Genomic DNA, 19,107 nt, shown 5'->3' with positions numbered 1-19,107 from the left:
CTGGAACAGAGAAGAAATATCGTTCAAACCTCCTCCCTTTTCCTCTATTTTCGCCACGCTCGTCCGCGTAATGCCATGCGCCACGTGTGCACTACCCAGCATCGCTCGGTGTTTTACAGCGAGGCGTTTAGCCGTTTGGGGCGTTGCAAACCGAATTAGCCGACAGAATTTAGGTGCTTCGTACGTCCTGTTGCTTCCAACAGCGTTTCAGCCTCGACGGAATATATACGGGAGTCCACGATAACCCCGGATTTTTCCTCTGGCAAGTAGAACGAATCAATAATATGTCAGACATATGCGTTTTTCGGGCAACTACCAGATGCTCAAAACTACCTTTAGTGGTTTTTCAATGACTATCGAACCATTCGAAAGCTGATCAAGAAAAACCCCTCTGAGTTGAGGCTTTCCATTTTTTACAAGCACAGTTTGCAAGAAAAAAATCTGAAAAATTCTGTGAAATGCGCCTTAGAATTGTAAACGCATCGGAGATCGGAAAATGCGCGGAAAAGCGGGAAATCTAATTGACCCTGTAACTATCCTCGCTGGCAAGCTAGAGAGGGCTGAAATTTTACTCGGAGGGGTTTTTCTTGGTCCGCTTTCGGATGGTTCGATAGCCATTGAAAAACGTCTAAGACCAGCTTTGACCATCGAATATAAACTCGATATCGCGTCGAGAAGTCGATAAAACCCGATCATCGTTCCCAGAATCACGATCGGATTTCAGGGGTTTACGCATAATAGATCACCGGCTGCACCAATCCCGAAATCCCGGAATGTCTGCATAATTAAGGCGGTGATAAATTATTCTTCGCTTGTATGTGGCGTAAGAGAGGCTTAAGGGCATCCGGTAGTACAGGTCAACAGCTGACCCGGCGCGGCAGCTCCCGGTGCGACCGCACAATCAAAGTCACGGTAAATCCTTCAGGGAGCAGATGAGTCGGGGAGAGGGGGGCTATCCCCAGAACAAACTTCTAATTCACGGGCCGTCGTCTTCCATTACAGATAACCATTAATAACAGCGTCAGCGGGGTGCAGGGTGTTGGTTGCAGTGCTTGGCCAGCTGCGGAGGAATAGAACGCAGTCGGCAGAACGGTGCAGCTTGTGCAACGTAGCCGGCAAACCAGCGTTAATCAGGAGCTATCCCCGAGGCAGGGCTCGTGTAATTTCCATACGTATATTTCCCATATCCAGACAAATGTTAACGATGTATCGGGAGGGGGGTGGGGGTTGTGAACGGCGGTCCGCACACGCACGCAACGTCCAGTAATAAAGATAATCACGGTCGTGTAACCACAGGTTGCTGTTGAGCCGAGAGAGTCGCTTTCCTCGCGTGTTCCCGACGGGTTTCACGGATTTACGAGCGGGCAGAAAATCTCGTTGCCGGCCATTCTAACCGAAAAACGACGTCGTTCGTCTCGACGACGACGCGCGACGCTGCGTTTCAGGCCGCCTCGGGCCGCGTAATTGCGTTAATGCGCGCAGAATAATCCGTCCCCGGGCTGGGCCGGCTGATCGCGAAATAATTGAAATTTGCGGTCAATTTTGCAGAGTAATCAGCCGTGTTTGAAATAACGTCGATGGTCCGAGCCGAGCCACCGTCGATTGTGAATTAATTATGCAGACGAACTGCGTCGCATTAATTTTCATCCCCCTGTACAGCATTTTCCCGCGGCCACGAATCGTCGCGCGACTCACCGCGCCGCACCGCACGCTCTCCCCTAACTTGTGCATGATCGATGCTGCTCGCCTCGCCCGCGAACCGTATCAATGATACAGCCCCGAAAGTATGCTCGATTGAAGTCTGTTAATGGAATCGCGCGTGCACTAATCTTTGCGCCATAATTCATGCCCGGTTGATTAGCAGTTCATTGTTGTTCGACGCCCGGACCACGACCCTGCCGTCCGCGTCCGGCTGAATGCCTGATTCCACCGATGAAAGCGGAACAATTCGACGCGTTTAGCGGGGCACGCTGAAATGTTTCTGGGGGACCGATATTTCTACGCCGTTGTTACTTCCCGGGGATTGATCGATTCGCGTGGAAATTAATTGGATGCGGAACCCATTAAACGGGATCTATCTTTATGGTGGAATGGAAGCGTCAGAAATTTTTCTTTATCGAAGGACGTATTACAATAAAAATTGAATGGAGTCGGAATAGATGTAGTGTTGTCATTGTTACAAAGCAACACTTAAATAGAAAGTAATCTGTCGTCATCGGGTTTTCCGCCTCTTTATTTCCACGCACGATAGCATAATTGCATAGAGTTACAATGCACCGAAATAATTCCTTGAATAATTGCATTTGCAATTCAGATCGATACCAAGATAGGAATTCAGCCCGTAATTTTTCCCCATGTATTTTCATTAGGCTCGATGGCAGGTTGCGTTAATTGCGCGGAATCGGGGCGAGCAAGACGCAACCACAGCACAAGTGGAATAAGTCGTCGATTTTCGCGACTGACGTGCCCCGCCTGGATGCGTGCGCGAAACGACTGACAGGTTAGATTGGCGAACTCGCCGAGCAAGTTACGAGTGTTGCCTGGCTGACAATAGAACGGAAGGGAAGTGTGTGCGCGCGCGCGAAGGGCTGACTACTTGCCGCAATACGCGAGCCTGTCAAACTTTCTGACGAGGGACTTCGATACTTGATGAATGAACAGCCTGTCCCTATTCCTTGTTGTACTTCCGGGAGTTCCATTCAGGCCGCGCACCGCGACACCGGGACAGCCATTGTCGTGGAATTTGTCGAACCATTGTCATGCAAAAGGGCCGACGACGTGTCCCGGTGACTAACTGCTAGGGCCCCGATGATCACGGCCTATCAGTTCGCAGGCACATCAAACCGATTGCGAAATTGCCCTTCTACATTCTTCGCGTATTAATTTGATCATGGGTGGATGGAAGAGTATACTAGCTGCTGTTTCGTTTTTAAAGTAAACATCGACTTCAATTCTTCTAATATTTTCGAGAAATTTTCTGAATTTCCTTACAGCCAGATTTTACTGCATCAACTGGTTGGTTCGTCTTCTTCAGATCCTTGACGTCTCTAACCGTTTTGGGGTAGACCTTTTGTGAAATTTGTACACGTCTCTCCGAAGAATGTCAGACCGTACCACTTGAACCGCCTCGTTTGTTATTTCTCCGCCCCCCCCCTCCCCCTATCAAACTTATCGAATAATTGTGACACAAATGGTATGCAAAACCGTGCCTTGAACTTCCACCGTGACGTTTGAGTTATGAGAACAGCGAGGGCCGACAAGAGCATGGAAGTTATACAATTTAAATTCGCGATGGAATCGCGGGACGTTGACTTATGGGAATCAACGCACCGCTCGAAAATCGATTATAGTCCCGGGAAAACGGCTCGTCAAACGTCCCGATTCGTTAACCCTTGTGCCAACAGGCAAAAACGTTAATTCGTCGTTTGGCATATCAAACGGAATATAGTTCCACGTTGTTCTCGTTCGCGTCGCGTTTCTCTTCCGCGGAGGGTTAACGCGTTAATGTACGCTTTTACAGTAAACGACCAGGTGTCTACGAGCGTATGGATCGCGCGCGAACACGCGTCGAAGCGTGTCGCATCCGGGATACGTGATTTCGCGAGACGCGGCGGCAAAGTGTTCGCGATTTAGCCGATGTCTGCTGATTTTTCCTCTTAAATGCATTTGCGAGCGACGTTTATGGAAGGGTGTGCGCATGACGTTGCCCTGCACGCCCCCGCGAAACGCTCGAACGATTCCCATATATCGAGGAAAAAGAAGAACTCGCCTAAAAACGCGCGAATAACCGCGTCATATATCGAGAAACGTCGCGCAGATATGGGGAACTGATATCGTCGCGCGGCCGGCGAAAAATAAATGAATGGTGATCAAATTTCCTTCGATCCGATCGACAGAGCGGGCTCCGTTTGCGCGGTTCCATCAGCTACCGGAGGATTCGCAATTCCTTGCTCGATAATTCGCGATCCTCCAATTACCATCGGTCCTTTTGGAATTAATTATACAAAATGCAGGATACGTCCGGTTCATTTGCTGCCCGTTAATCAATCGCGCAGAGATATAGACGACCGGAATGATCCTAAGTGCTCGGTAATGATCGACTGCAGCTTAATCCCCTGGCATCCCCTGTGTTATTACATAAATTTCGCCGTGATTCGATTTTACATGGATTGACCTCAGCTGCCGGGAATCGTATCACCGCGCGCGCGCGCGCCCGGCGAAACGTGAATTTTCGATTAAAATTACGAGAAGAATGTCGACCATCAAATTGCGGATGAAAGTAGCCGTACGGTCTGATTGGGGGTATAAAGGAGGTTAATTAATTTCAACGGCCGATTCGTAATACTGTGTGCAATTTAACACGATGGATGCTCGTGGTCCTTTACCACCGAGTTTCCTCGTTGCAACATTTAACCATTCTGTCGATAATCAAATCTTTGTAGTCTCTGGAAATATTTTCATGCCTGAAATTTCAACTAATCGATGATCAAATGATAATCCATGATAAAAATCTACAATACAATAATTTTGCTATTTCTCAAGAATAGTATTAAAGAAGCTAGAGAAAGAGATACGAAAAGATCCGCTGTTCTAATTATCCGTAATGAAGCACCGAAGTGAATGTAGACACTGTTAAGGCCGAAGAAGTTCTAATGAACGCGCTAAGGAAATAACACGGCGAAGGGTTAGAGATTAACATGCGTAGCGTAATAACGAGGAGGCGATTATTCAGGTCACGGATTAAATATCCGAAGGTATCCTTTCGCGTAGAAACGATCCAGAGCTGCAACGGTGTCCTCTCCTGACTGCAGAATGTTTAATTTCCGTGTGTAGAGGATTACGCGTGGCGCGAGCAGATCCGTTAGACCGGAAGACTCGCGTAGGAAGAAAAGAATCGTGACGAGGTTGCCGGAGACAGGATAAGCGGGTGTTACAAGAAGAGTGCGGATCAATATTAAGAAACTTGTGTGTCACGGCGCAGCTACGTCTGAGCGCAAGACTGATCGTCGCTCTCGGAGCCCTCCTCCTCGAAGAAATTAAGTTAACTCCCGGGCGAGGGTTTAAAGAGCAGCGGGTTGGCTGGCGGGGGAGAGCGCGGGGGGTAGAATAAGAATTCGGTGGAATAAAAACGACTCTTACCATTCAGCACGTGGACCATTACGCTCGCCGGAATCGCGTTGCTCGGAATGCAGGTGTAATTTCCGCTGTCGGCCAATCTGGCCTGTGTCACCAGGAGTCTGCTCGTCGTGCCGCTTTCTGTCTTTTCCGTCTCCAAGGAAACCCCGCCCCTGCGGTGAACGCTGAATTATCAAAGATACTTTGCTACTATTCACGCCAGCACTGGTTATATTACTTTGTTAGTAGTTTCTAAGGTTTCCCGTCGCGTTTCCGTCAACTTCGCGTCGCGCCGCGCCGCGTCGCATCTCGGCTCACGGCACATGTATATCTACATACACGTATATACTCGTATATGTATGTATACGTACCGTTCTCGCTTTTCAACGGAGCTGTTTATGCCTACCGAAATTTAAAAAATTTTAACCTTTTCGAACGTAAATTGAAGGTGGAAAATAGCACTTGCTGGTAGAGTTTCGATTTGATTAACCTTCCGTTACTCGCGCGTATCTCACAGATACACGGCTCGTGGTGGGAATCGAGCTTGCTCGAAAAATAATGCCCAATTGACTTATTTATTTAAATTTATACTGTAGAAATATGATTCGACACTCTAAACACATAAATTTGTTTGGTTTTTCTGATTAAACATATGTGTATCTGAGAGATACCGGGCGACTATACTTGTCGGACAGAAGCCGCGAATAACGGAAGGTTAAAACACATACGCGTGGGTATGTTGAGAAATCGATAAGTTCCGACTGCCAGTTCGGATAAAATTGACTCGATTTCGAGTGGCGTCTTCGCGTCAATTTTAGAATGTATTCCCGTAGGAATTTTTCAACGTTTCAGGACTTGCCGGCTTACACGGTCGAACATCTCGATAGCCTGTAAACGTAGTCGTATCGAGAATTACCGTCGGCCTATCGCGAGAACTATACCGTGGAACCGGGGTGGAATATTCGACAGGCTGTAGACCGGATGCATTCCTCGCGGGAACGTGCGCGCGGCAATAATCCTAACACGTGCAATCGAACGGAAAAGCGAGCAAAGTCCATGCGGAGTGCGGGAGGTTTGAGACGCGAGTGGCTCGCGATAGGACATTACCGAGGGGGTAACTCGAGAACTTGATTCTCGTGGCTTGTACCTGGGACTGTCGAAATCCACCACGGCTGCTCCGTGATGCCACAAAACGCTGCTGGGCGGTGTACTTTGCACATTAACGGTGCACGTGAGGCTTATCGTGCTGCCCTTCTTCACGTAGACGTCCTCCGGACCCAGGATCTTCGCTTGTGCCGCTGCAACACACATTCGAAAATCGCCCGCTTAAATATTCCGTCCGTGGCACCCGCCTAGATTCATTTCGTTCTCGCCTAGACGCGACACTGTCTACTGTCGTCAGAGTCTCAGGCATTTTCCACCACAGATCTCTGTACTTCCTGTCACCAGAGTCCACAATCGTACTGTGCATTTGATTACCCCGATTCATAACAATACCTTCAATTACTCTAAAGCTATCTTACTGGGATGCTCCACAGAGATTTGAAACTTTCACGGCTTGGCATCATACAGATTCTACTACTGATGCTTCCAGGGTTTGGAAGTCGTGTCCTTTTGGAATCAGAAGTCAGAAGACACGTGGATACTGGTTGTGTCTGTGTTTCTTATAGTTCTCCGCTATTGCAGTTATATACTCCTTAATTAGTTCCACTGTGTGTGCGGTATGTCTTTCAATAGGGAGTGCTAAAGTGGGAGTACAGCCAATTAGATACGATACGCAACGATGATTATGGTCTCTCGTAACGGGAAGTGTACTTTACACCCACGGCATATCGAGAAACAAACAGACCAGGCCGAAGCGACACGCGTCAGCAATCGACGCGGTGCTCGCCGCCAGCGCAGCGGCGAGATTCGTTTAATTAAATTCATCCTTTTAAGCAGGGTAGAATTTAATTAAAAATTCTATGCACAATTTGAAATTCTACACTCGCGCAATATTTCCGTCGGCCAGCTCCTCGAGTCTACGAAGCCGGCGGGCTTCAGACGTTCGTTTGAACGGCGTGGGCGGAGAGTTCCAGCGAAAAAACGACAAGTCCACGAATCGCGAATCGCCGAGTTGCGATTTAACTTTCCGTCGACGATCCAACATTCGATTGCTCGTTCGCCGGCGGAATTCTCTTCCCGTGGGGCTGTGGGGGCGTCGATCGGCTTCGGGAAAACAGCGACGAAGCCGCGGCAGGATATTAATGTCGTGAATCACGAGATCCGGCTCAGCAAATTGTGGTAAGTGAACTTAAATTCGGTGTAAAAGGCTCTATGCAAACGCCGCGAGCGCACACGAGGCCGAGGGAGAACCGTGCCCCCTCTCTCCCAGCTCGTCGTGACTAACATCCGAAACGATCTCGCTCAAGTTTTAATGGAACCTCGAAGTTCGGGTCGACGGAAACACAGTCCCCGAGTGAAAACGAAAAACGCGAAGACGAGGAGAGGCTCGTTGTTGCCGCGGACATTCTATTGTAATTGCGACCGTCGCTATCTTTTCTAGAGCACTGCGGGTTTTAGAGTGAGTTGGAGAAATCCTGCGATTTTTGTTCGCATCTATACCGCTCGGTGATTATTCACAGACTCTAGGAAATACCTATGACCATCCCGAAAAGAGCCTCCGATGCATCGTTCGCGTCTGAAACTGAAATTCCGAAGCGGTTAGCTTGAACGTAGCATGCTCGGAAGAGTTGCGCGTGTGTTTCTAGTTCCGGGAACGTCACGATCGAGCAAGCAACACATAGAAGAATAGAGAAAGAGAGATAGTGTATACGAGCGACGACGAACACGAGCTTTCCGCACGAGAAAGGGCGAGTCGAGCTGTCTGGCGAGACTTTTCCGTGATAATTATTACGAGGACGATAATTCGGTGGTAATTAGAGGACGTCGGGCAACACGAGGAGCCCGGTTCTCTGTGGTGACGATCAGAACGGAGCTCTTTCGCCGACAGAGTCAGCTCGACCGGCCCTCGTAAAACAAAACCATCCGGGGGTTGCATTAATTAAACGCTAAACGGGGATGACGTGCATGCACCGATAGAGCACGTGGCCTGCTCGCCGCACACATCAGCAGACCACGTGCACACGAATGCATGTACACAGACATGCTTGACTATAGTCGGGGGCTATAGTCGTCGCTACACGCGTACACACCGGTCTAGAATAGCGAACGTCTAGCAGCGAGCTCAACAGCTTGGAAAAGGAGAGAGAGTGTCTGTTCTTGCGTGATTCTAACCTGAGTTGAACGTCCGATGAATGGCGTTCGGTGTGGCGGTGGCGGGGACAGGGGCACTTTCTGGAACGGGAGGACAGAAAAGATATCGAGTTAATCGATTTCGTCGAGAGATCTACGGTTTCGCGGCTCGGCTGGGGATCCGACTGACTTCGAACATCCTAGCATCGGCAGCTCGCTATCCTTTTCGCGAATACATTCGTCGCAGAAGGCTCTCCGACCACTTTTACATCGCCGATTAATTTCTCAAGAATATTCTACGCCGATTTGTCAAAAGAAAGCCTAGTTCGTCCGTTAATAGTGTTCGCTGCCGCTATGTTACACCGTCAGCTTCTTTCTATCGCGATAAATGTTTTTGCGAAGATACATACCGAATCTTCATTTACGAATCGGAGGATCGGAATATGGTTTTACCAGGTGCGAGAACCAAGTAGAAAAATCCTTGGACACTTGTTGGAATCTAATCATCATTTCCTTCTTTCTTTCGAAATTCAAGAATCGCAATATCTATTCGTTTCGTATGTTTTACCCGACAACGACGAGAGGACAGTCACCGTTTAATTAAATTTCGCAGTAATTTTCAGCTCTCCGGCCATTACTATCTTGTAATTCAACTATTTACATCGAGTTTCTCATAATACAGTCAGTTTCAGAATCGACAGATACAAGCGAATTCGTTCAAAGGACGCCGGCGTGCGGCGTTCCGGGTTCTTTGAATATCTGATAACAGCATCACGCTCCTTTCACTATTAATTCACCGTTTTCCCCGTAGCATTTACAGCTCCTCCAAGTATAATTCCGTCGTTCATTAGCCATATTTAATTTCCAGGCAAGACCTCGATCCGGGGGATCGTATTTAAAGCGCGTCGGGGTCGAGGCTCTCTCTCTCTCTCTCTTTCTCTCCTCGGATCTCCGTTCAAAGATCCTCGACTATAATTAAGAAAACTATAGCCCCGGTCCGGGAGGATTATTTCGCCGGGAGGAAAGCCGAAAGATTGGATATTCCTTGGAGCAACTGTATCGCGGCCTGATTTTCATCATCCAAGAATATCGATTGCAGCCGACTGACGAGCAATTAGCGTTGCCCGAGCCGGGCTCGTGATAGGGACAGGTACACGCAGAGGCTGCGAACATAATTAATGAACATCGGTGTTCGTGCACGCGGGATCCACGAAATCCTGTGATCCCGGTGGAAACGGCTCGCCGCTCAAAGACGCCGTTCTCCGCAAACGACGACTAATTATTCCCGGTGGCTCTCGATCGTTCGATGGGAAACAGCTCGGCCGAGTGGGCGTCGAAATTGGGGGAAAACCGTCCCGGGGAAAACAGGCACGCGCCACTGCGATTGTTCGAACGAGTAAACAATAGAATTGATTATGAAATCGCAGGAATACGCGCGCGGCATTATGCTCGTTGCAGAAACGTCGGACTGCGCCCCGGCATTGTCACTCGTTACAGTTCACCGTGGAATCGAGCGATAGAGCGCGCACTCGATTAATATCGATAACGCGGGATCGTTAAGACCGATAAATATTTGTCGGACTCTCTGAATAATAGGCGCTCGTTAGCGCGCACCACCAGGTTTTATGTGCAGGTACGGGTACGGACCGGAAAAGAAACGGAGTTGCAATTGCTGGAAAATACGCAATTACGCGTGGGATTACCGGGCGAACAAACGTTGATCGCGTCGAACGATCGGGAACAATCGGTCGCCGCGCCGCGCCGTTGCCGACGCGAAAATCAGGATCGCGTGACGTGCACGCCGCGTTACGCTCGCGGCATTGTTCGTTAATTCCAGCCGGATCCCGGGTAGAGGCGAGGTGACTCGATCATGCTTAATATGCGAGCGGGACGGCGACGCTCGATGATTCACGAGGACTTTTAATTGACACTGTAACGCCGCCGGTCTATGTTGTAACGCGAACTGTACCGCTCTACGTGTCGACGCGACAATCAATTAGCTAAATTAATTGCGCGGATAGAAGTACCTGGCGACGAAGTACACAACCGGCTGCAGCACAGGCACGATGCTGATGGGAACGCCCTTATCACCGGTGGCTAACGTGTGCAACGTTGATAATAGAGAAATGGGTATCGATCTCTCAGAGATGATACTTGGAACTGACAATACACGATAGCTGCGGAATCATCTTCTTCGGTGTTTTAATCCTCGCTTATTCCTAGCGTTTTCACGCGATCCAACAAGCTATCCTTAAGAATTCTTCTAATTCGACTAAAAAGGCTTGAATATCTTTGAGAAAACGGATCAATTTAGATTGAGAAGCGTCCACTGTTTCAACGCTGAACTGTTTGCTGCAGCATATTGTCACTTCCAAGTGTAGTTTCGCGAAGACACGCATGCAAGGCGGTAAGCATCAGTCCGTTTAGTCATGCTGGTGCGTAGTCAAGGTACCGGAGGTGTCTGTCCTGATCGATCAGGCGGTAGACACGTACGCAAGCGTTTAGAACATGTCTTTCTCATCTATCTCCATTATACGCAGGATATTTACAGCGCCACTGAGATTTAGTAAACTCGGCTGACCCTCCAGCGATCTTCCGTCAAATTACTTGGAATAGAATAATCCTCAAAGTTTCCGTCTCCACGGAGATTAATTGGATGACCGAAGGCGATTTGTATCGGTCTTTGGAGATTGACTTTGATCGCGAGAGGGCTAACCGCAACGATAATGGTCTCACGTTGGAAGCTTTACCTTCGACACTCAACGCGAAGGCTAAATTCATTTTGGGCTCGGTGTTAACCTGGCATTCGTAAACCCCTGCGTCACGTTGCTGGACGTAATCGATCTTCAACGTCCATTCGTTGGACGCCTCCGGATGCTCCACGGAGAATCTTCCGTCCCCCGTGTACGCGTGGATGGATGACGTTAGTATGTGTAAATCCCTTTTCCGTATCCAGGATACCTGAAACAAAAATGGCCGCGACTAAGCATTGTCGGAATACCTAGGAAAATTCTGGGCACCGCACGACACTCCGGTGTTCACTGTTAACGTTTTACCCAGAAACGATTCGGTAATTCTCTCGCGAATCGCGAAGCTCTTTCTCCGCTGCCAATGAGATCGTGTGTCGTTAATTAACTTTCAGTTAACAAGCGAGGGAGTCTTTAAGGTCGCAACGTCCATATTCCGATAAAAGATCCTCGCGTTAAGCATTCTTCGTCGAGGAAAGTAGCCGATTGTTCGACGACGCGACTCAATTTTAACACGAGTGCTAATGAAGCTCATTAAAATTTTTCAAACATTTTGCTCACGCTTATACGAGGTCCCATATTAATTAGGTAATTACTTTTGACGCATGGGAAATCTCGTTAATGCTCAGAAACCTTAGCGACGCATGCACTACCGAATAATTCCGTGCAATCTCCTTTGTTCGATTCACTGGGAAACAACGGAACACCGGAGAAACGAGTTGCGTGTGAAATAGTTGGCCAGAACCGTTCCACTTTGGCCCGACTATAATTTCAAGATTATTCGACCGCACAGTGGTACAGAGTTACAAGGGTGTTGCTAGGACTGCCATGGAAACATTGTTTGACGGGAATATACATCTGTCAAATCTGTTAACAGTCGTATAATGACGTTCCCATTGATCAATCGGCGCACCTGTGACGATCTAATGATCGAATCGGCGCGCGCGACGCGTATCGAATTTTCCGTTTGCTCTCCCCTTTGCGAAATTGTGGTTACGCAAACGTTATTATACGTCAAACTGCAGACGGGATTCGTTGGATCGTGTGACGCCATGTTTGTTAACGTCCTCAGCAGAATTCCGCAAAGATCCTTTGAGGGAACCTATGTTGAATTTCAATTTGAGCGACTAATCAATTCATCCCTGTTTACTGTCATTTCCTACTTCGTTATATAATTCCAGAGAAATATTAAACATGTAATAGTGCAATTCCCTTCAGTGATTTATTTGAAATGTTGAGGGAACATGTTCGAACAAAAACTATCAAAATTATAAAACATCAAGTGCTATTTGAATGCAAATCAATCTTACGAGAATTTTCCAACGAGAATTCTACGCCCTGGTTTGCTCAAAAAAACTTGGTAGAAGTTTAATTGTTAAACTTATGTGAAAGAACCTTGAACGACGTAATCTGACAATGCGAATTGTACAACTCAAAGAGAGACAAACTAATTAACTCCCTACGCAGTCTCGGCTTTCAACTACATATCTCTAAACAGAGATATGTTGACAGCGAAACTACTTCCCCAAAGGATGTAAATTTACAGAACCCGACTCACTGTAGTTCATCAGAAAACTCAGATTTTCGAATCGCAGACCGATCACCGACGTTCACGGTGATCGTTAAATGTCTCCGCACTAGCTGAACAATTACGCGAATGATGCGTGACGAGAGTCGTCTGTTGCATCAAAAGTCACCCCAACGAATCCCTTTTCCAACCCTCGCGCTTATGGGTGTCGGTTCCTCCAGCCCCAGCAATGGGGGATCGTTAAACGTATGTTTCCCGGGAAGAAGATCTTCTCACCCTCGTTAATTATTCCCAACTGCATCCCTCCGCGGGAGACAGGGGTGGGGCAGTGAAACGCAATCCCTCAGTCGAAACGACGAATCTCGGCAAGTTTTCAACGTTAGTCGTTTGATAAGGGTATGTCGTTTCATTTTACGTCCGCCGCGCCGCGCTGTTGCGCCAGCATCAATTGATAGTTCCAATGTTAGGGTGCATTTATAGTGGAGCGGCGAGCATCGATGACAGCGGCGCGGTGAAAACAAACCAACATTCGTGACAACATTTCGACACATACTAAAGAAAAAGTACATATGTATTTTTATTGTTTTTCTTTTTTTTTCACCGCGCAGCTCACCTCGCTGCTCCACTATAAATGCATACTTAGAGCTCCTCGGTTACAATCAACAGATTCTTCCCCGAAAAATTCCAGGATCGGAGTTGTTGCAAGCTTGTTTACGCGTGGTTTCGGGGACAAATGTTAATTTATTAGTTTCGGCAACGATTGCAACGAAGGAGTCCAGTTGACGCAGCCATAGAACTCGGACGATATCATTGTTTACTAGGCGGTTTTATACGCTCGCTACCGTGTTGGAAAATATTTGTGTAATTAAAACGCTGCCGGGCAGACCGCTGGAAGAATGTTGCCGGCTGGTCTGCGGCGAGCCGACGATGTTCCTTTTATTTGCAGATTTCTCGCCTCGTTGTACTTTAATAGAGGCGAAATTCCAGGATAACACGTCGACCGCACAACATCGTTGTTCACGGTAATCTGGACATGGCGCGAGCGGCTGTGTTCGAAACTGTAAGATCTGGACGGCACGGCGCAGGAAATAGAAGGCAGAAATGGCGGGCGAGGTATTTAATTTGCAGAGGCGGTGCTCGCCGTCTCGGGCAGATATAAAAGGCGCGAAACGATAACCGGCTATAGCCGCGAAGGAAACGGTGCGACGATAGCGCGGCGAACGTACGCGAAATTTATACTTGAAGGGACCCGCCTTAGCCTGGTCGACTTGTCACGCGGTGAATAAATTCGCGGGACATGTCTGACTTAAAACGCTGCCGAGATTCGTGATCGAAATAACGGGTTGTGCCCCGAGACAGAGAGGAATTCCGAAGAAATTTTCGCGAGACGACGCCCCTAGGGAGAGAACCATACCATTTCTCGTTTCATGCTACGGAACAAATTATGTATGATGGATGCGGGCTGCGAGAAAGGAACCGGAACAACGTGGAAAATTGTATTCGATGAATGTTTCAAGTCGGAATTTCTAATTTTCTATACGGTTAATTCGCCGAAAAACCGGTAAACATCCGGTGTGCAGGTGTTCCGTAACGATCCCGAGAACGTTGAATAATTTCTTTAGGTATTTAGCATAACGGTGCAGTGAAATAGATCGCCCATATATCACAGATGTACGTCCAATCCGCCCGTATATCCATGGACTCGGAGTACTATTAAAATAAAATGCGACCTAAGAACGCCTTAGCAGCTTCGTCGACAGATATTTATCACAAGGGCTAAGTGAAACAGGTCAGCTATATATCAGAAACGCGTCGAATCTACCCGTATATCCGCGGACTCCTCACATATTCATAATAGTAAATTCAGAGTTACAATGCTTCATGGAACCGTCTCAGGAGTTTCTGCAGAATTTAAACGTACGGGCTAAGTGGATCGAGTCAGTCATGCATCGGACGTAATTCTAATCCGCCCGTATATCCACGGTCTTCAGAAATACATTACCGATGCAAAATCTGCGACCTGGTTGTCCTAGACTTCTTCAATAAAGATCTAAGCAGTATACACGTCCAACAACCGAAATCAGTGAATTAGGTCGATCATACAGACACGGGGCCAAATCGGTACTACACACGACGCCTCTATCATTATTAGAAAATCTGTAATATAAACAATTGTTTCGGTAAACGTGTCCCGCGGCAACTGGCATAAATATTTAGAATAAGATGCAAGTGAAACGGGTCAACTATGCATCAGACTTACGTCGAAACCGCACGTATATCAGTGGTTTCGAAACTTCCTGCGCTCCAGCTGGATCAGGACATTTTCCAAGCCGTCTTTAGCAGTTCCTCGCTGCACCCCAAAATTTCTGTTCTCTCGAAGCTTTCCTCGGAAATAATTTTAGATCTCGATGTTCCGGTAAAAATTAGGTCGCGGGAAGAGGCGTTATTTTCCACGAGAATTATTCCTCACCTCTCTGCGCGAGAGTTTCGAAAACGACAGTGCCCGTTTTCTCTGTTCGCGTGCACGTCACCGGGGATCGTCCGTATCAAAGGAAAAGCGGGGGCCCTGGGTGGGTTTCAGGAACGGCAGACGGTACGTAAAACATCTCCAAGCGCAATTTGCCGGGCGGTAACCAGCGTAAGGGAGCTCTCAGCGGCTTTGCCCTTTCGCGGCGGCGAAGAACTGCCATTTTCTGCTTAGGTCAACCCGAAAGCGAGCCGGTAAGACGGCCCTTTGTGCTGGCTAGGTACACCGTCAACCGCGCGATCTCCATTTCCTATTAATCCGACAGCGTGCTGAAAACCTAGCCTGAAGATCCTGAGCAGCTCGCGAAACGACGTCGAAGCCGCGCGATCGGATAGAGAGAGGATACGTAGCAATTTCGTCGGAGAAGGAACACAGAGTCCGAAGGGGGATTCCAGAAGGAGCGGAAATCGAACACGAATTTTCCCGTGGAATTTCCCCGCTGCGAAATATTTCCGTCTCGGGCTTCCCTTTGGCCTGTCTCATCCCGAGGAAGCCCCGACGTACGTGCAGGCATTTTCTAAACGGCGCGGCGTCGACGAGACGCGGGCGACGGGTGTTGCGGGCCCGACACGCAAGCAAGTCGCGTTTTCCTCCCCCGTGAACCCGGCCACCAGCTCGTTTCCACCCCCCCCCCCCCCGAGTTGCACGCCCCGAGGAAACTGGAGGCTTCGTCCCTCCAACGGGGAACGATGATTTTCCCGGCCATTCACTGTAATTCCTCGGGATAAAAGGTTTTCCACGCAGGTACGTAGAAGGGCGGAGGGCGGGAAGGGGGTTCGTTCGTGGCGGCTGGTGGAAATGGCGTACAGGGCGCGTTCGGCTGAAGGCAAACTCGATTTACAGACGAGCCGACGTACGTCTCTGCTTGTACTTATCCGCGCTCCCGGCTTTCTTATTTCGCTCTTACCGCGGCATCCGCTCCGGGATCCACGGCCCCAACCGAGCGTGTCAGTCAATTTAGGGCCGACAGATCGGTTTGCCTCAATTTTATTCCCCGCGTTGCTGCCACGGCTCGCGGGAGACGCGTGACAAACATCGTCCTTCTACCGAGCAGACTGAACACCCTCGTGTTCGATGTACCTCGGAATAAGATGGGAAACGTCGGGACGAAGCCGACTTTCCTCCTCTCCTGATGCGCGAGACTTGTAACTCGCGTAAGTTAATTATCTTGACGACTGCGACGCGGGTTCTTTGCCAGCTGGAGACACCTGGATGGAGGACTTTGGTACCGCAGTCAACGCTTTGAGCACCTCGAAACGTGTGAGTCAAGTTAGACGAGTTTGCGCGGCTGATTGAATAAGTAAGAAGTTCAGCGATTTTCATTTCTGTTTGCTCCGGTGTTGTGCAAATATGTATGTCGCTCAATTATTCGTCGAATTTGTTTCGTTTCGCGATCATTGTTCGGGTTCACAGAGATTATGGATGTTGGAAGTGTTACACGATAAATTGTGTGTTGGCAGTGATTTATTGGTAGAATCGTAGAACCGAGCGTTATTATAGACTATCTGTGTTCGAATGGGTTAATATTCTGTTCGGTAATAATACCAGGCCACTCCGTGCGCGTGAAATAAGCGTGAAATCCCTTCTGAAACTAGAGACTGAAGTCTCGAAGCGTGAATCCTCTAAACCAGATTATCCGTTCCAACGACCGTCGAATTATTCCGGAGCGTAGAAATGTCAATCACCGGATCTCTGATGATCGTTTTATCGTAAGCTGTTCGGTACGGGGCCAATCGAAATTAGAGATACCAATTAGCAGGTGGTATCAATTTAATGGCTTCGCGTTGTCGTTCGTCATCGTCGTCGTCGGCGCAGCGAACTGCGCTCGATACCGGTGTTGCTCGTTGATTATTGTCACCATCGTTATCGTCGTCATTACTTCTCTCTTCCTCTCTATTCTCGTCGTTTCCCTTCCTCTCTCTCTCTCTCTCTCTCTCTCTCTCTCTCTCTCTCTCTCTCTCTCTCTCTCTCCTTCTCTCTCTCTCTTTGAAGCGTTCTCTGTATCCGGCGCAGATCTCCTGGCTCGCCGAGGCCGTTCATTACCTGGCCATCCGTTTCTGCTACTCAGCCAATGGCGAAACGGAGGATGAACGTTTATAACACTCGATATGCGGGCTAATAAATTGGCAGCTTTTCGGTCAATAATCTCTTCAACCAGTCGCCGCATCCTGCAACAAATACCACTAGCGTTTGTTACCGCGTTCCCATGCAGATTCGAGGGTTTCGACCATCGAGGGCTATTCCTGCTCGAAACCTGAAGATATTATTCAGAGTGTTCAACGAACTCTTCTAACTGAACACGTACAAAATTAACCTTAAACGTTTCTATTAGAAATAAGCAAGCAGAATGTTTCAGATTTTAATGACTGACCAATTATTTACCAGACTATTCGCTCCTTACGTGGTACAGAGATAGCTGAATTTATAAAAAGAATGGAAATTGCCGTGTACGTTATAACTGTACGAGTGTGGTTATCAGATGTGCAAGATCACCATCCCAGCTCGCACAGAACCATGGAAAAAATGAGAATGTTTCAAAGACTACGAATGCAGCGAAGAAGCCGCCACGAGTGAAACAGAATTACATCTCCTTATCTTTCCGTGCAAATTCAGCCCTGTCGGTTCGATTTTATTACGCGTAAATAGCGAGCATCTGGAGAAGCTCGGCTTGCGGACGAAGCTGCAAGAATTTCCCGAGGTGGAATTATATACGGTGTTGGGTGAACTCGGTTGGTTACCATGGCCGTGGCAACGCAGCGCATCTTGAAGAATCGCGAGTTCCTAATGAAATAATAGCGACTGCAGGGACGGCACCGTGGAAATTACGCTCTTCGCGCCCTCGACGAGACGAAACGGGACTAATGCCTGGTAATTGGACGAGCTTTAGGAGTGCCTACCAGAAGCGTTCGCGGGAGGACAGTTCGGCGTGGCACCGCTCCAAATTTTGTATAGTATCGCGCGAAAACGTGGGTTGAGGTTTTCGGACAGAAAGCAGACGGGGGCGAGTGGAAAATGGCAACAAAAGGGAGAGAGACAGAGAGAGCGCTACTCTCTGTGTTCTCTGCTCTTTTAACAAACTTCTGCTCTCGTTTTCCGTGCGAGTTTCTGTTCGGCCGTGCGATCGACGTGTCCGCTTCGCAGAAAGACTGCCCGGAAGCGGCGAGAAATATAGGCCGATGGTCGATCGGGTCGATGGTCTAATTAGTATTGGAGTTCTGCAGGTTCCTCGCAGCCCAACGGATGGACTAGATCTTCCTTGCTTCTGGCTCCGCTAGAAGGTACTGCTAAGGGTGTCTTGGGAACGGTTCCCGTTAATGAGCCTCTGGTAACGACGCCTTTTTCGTCCGCGCCCATATATTCAGCCGAGACCTCCAGCCAACCCGACCCGCTGCATTCTCACACTTCTGGTCCCGTCCGTTGCACCGGATCATCCGGCAAACGCCCTCACACGCACACGCTCGCATACACATATACTCCACACACACGCGCGCGCGCGCGCGTAGCCACCGCCGCATCCCCTCATCACTCAACTATTCTGAGAGTCGGCCAAATATTCCCGGACCTCTGTGTTCGACGTAGGTTGCCTTCGGGAGCGCTTAAGCACCGATGAAGCAACGCTGTTCGGCAACTTCGAAATTGTAGCTGGAGCAGTTTGCATGCTTCCAGACTCGGCACGACTGATCTGAAATTTCCCCACTTTTCACCGGGGGATTCTTCTCGCGCGAGAAAACCCGACTGCGGAGATCCTCCGCGCTCGAGCAGGATCGAGATATCCGCGCGTTTAATCCAGGGAGTTACGTTTTCATGGATAGACTGCGAGAAGAACGTGTATCCTCGCGGAACCAGCATCAGTTTTTCGCAGAACTGTCGGTGTTGCAAGAGTTAAAGCTCATTCGCAATCTACCGGAATCGATGCTACAGAGAGCACGGAATTGCTAGAATTCACTTTTGCGGAG

General features: G+C 48.7%; 1 protein-coding gene across 4 annotated transcripts in view; it reads right to left on the bottom strand.

Annotated features, from left to right (window-relative positions):
- The window catches only part of LOC143211363 (zwei Ig domain protein zig-8), a 250,324-nt gene that overhangs the window by 86,074 nt on the left and 145,143 nt on the right, over positions 1-19,107 (bottom strand). Inside the window, exons 4-7 of one of the 4 annotated variants that reach the window (XR_013009444.1) lie at positions 11,100-11,310; positions 8,392-8,451; positions 6,263-6,413; positions 5,140-5,300 (exon numbers count right to left, since the gene is read on the bottom strand). Coding sequence is in view for 3 of the 4 variants with exons in the window: in XM_076428963.1 (XP_076285078.1) it covers positions 5,140-5,288; positions 6,263-6,413; positions 8,392-8,451; positions 11,100-11,310 (571 nt within the window). In the remaining variant the exon portion in view is untranslated. The remainder of the gene's footprint in view (positions 1-5,139; positions 5,301-6,262; positions 6,414-8,391; positions 8,452-11,099; positions 11,311-19,107) is intronic. The other 3 variants (XM_076428963.1, XM_076428964.1, XM_076428965.1) reach the window with 3 other exon arrangements.

Source organism: Lasioglossum baleicum, chromosome 8 (assembly GCF_051020765.1).
Source record: "Lasioglossum baleicum chromosome 8, iyLasBale1, whole genome shotgun sequence".
Classification (NCBI taxonomy): Eukaryota; Metazoa; Arthropoda; class Insecta; order Hymenoptera; family Halictidae; genus Lasioglossum; species Lasioglossum baleicum.
This window is presented reverse-complemented; position numbering and strand designations above follow the sequence as displayed.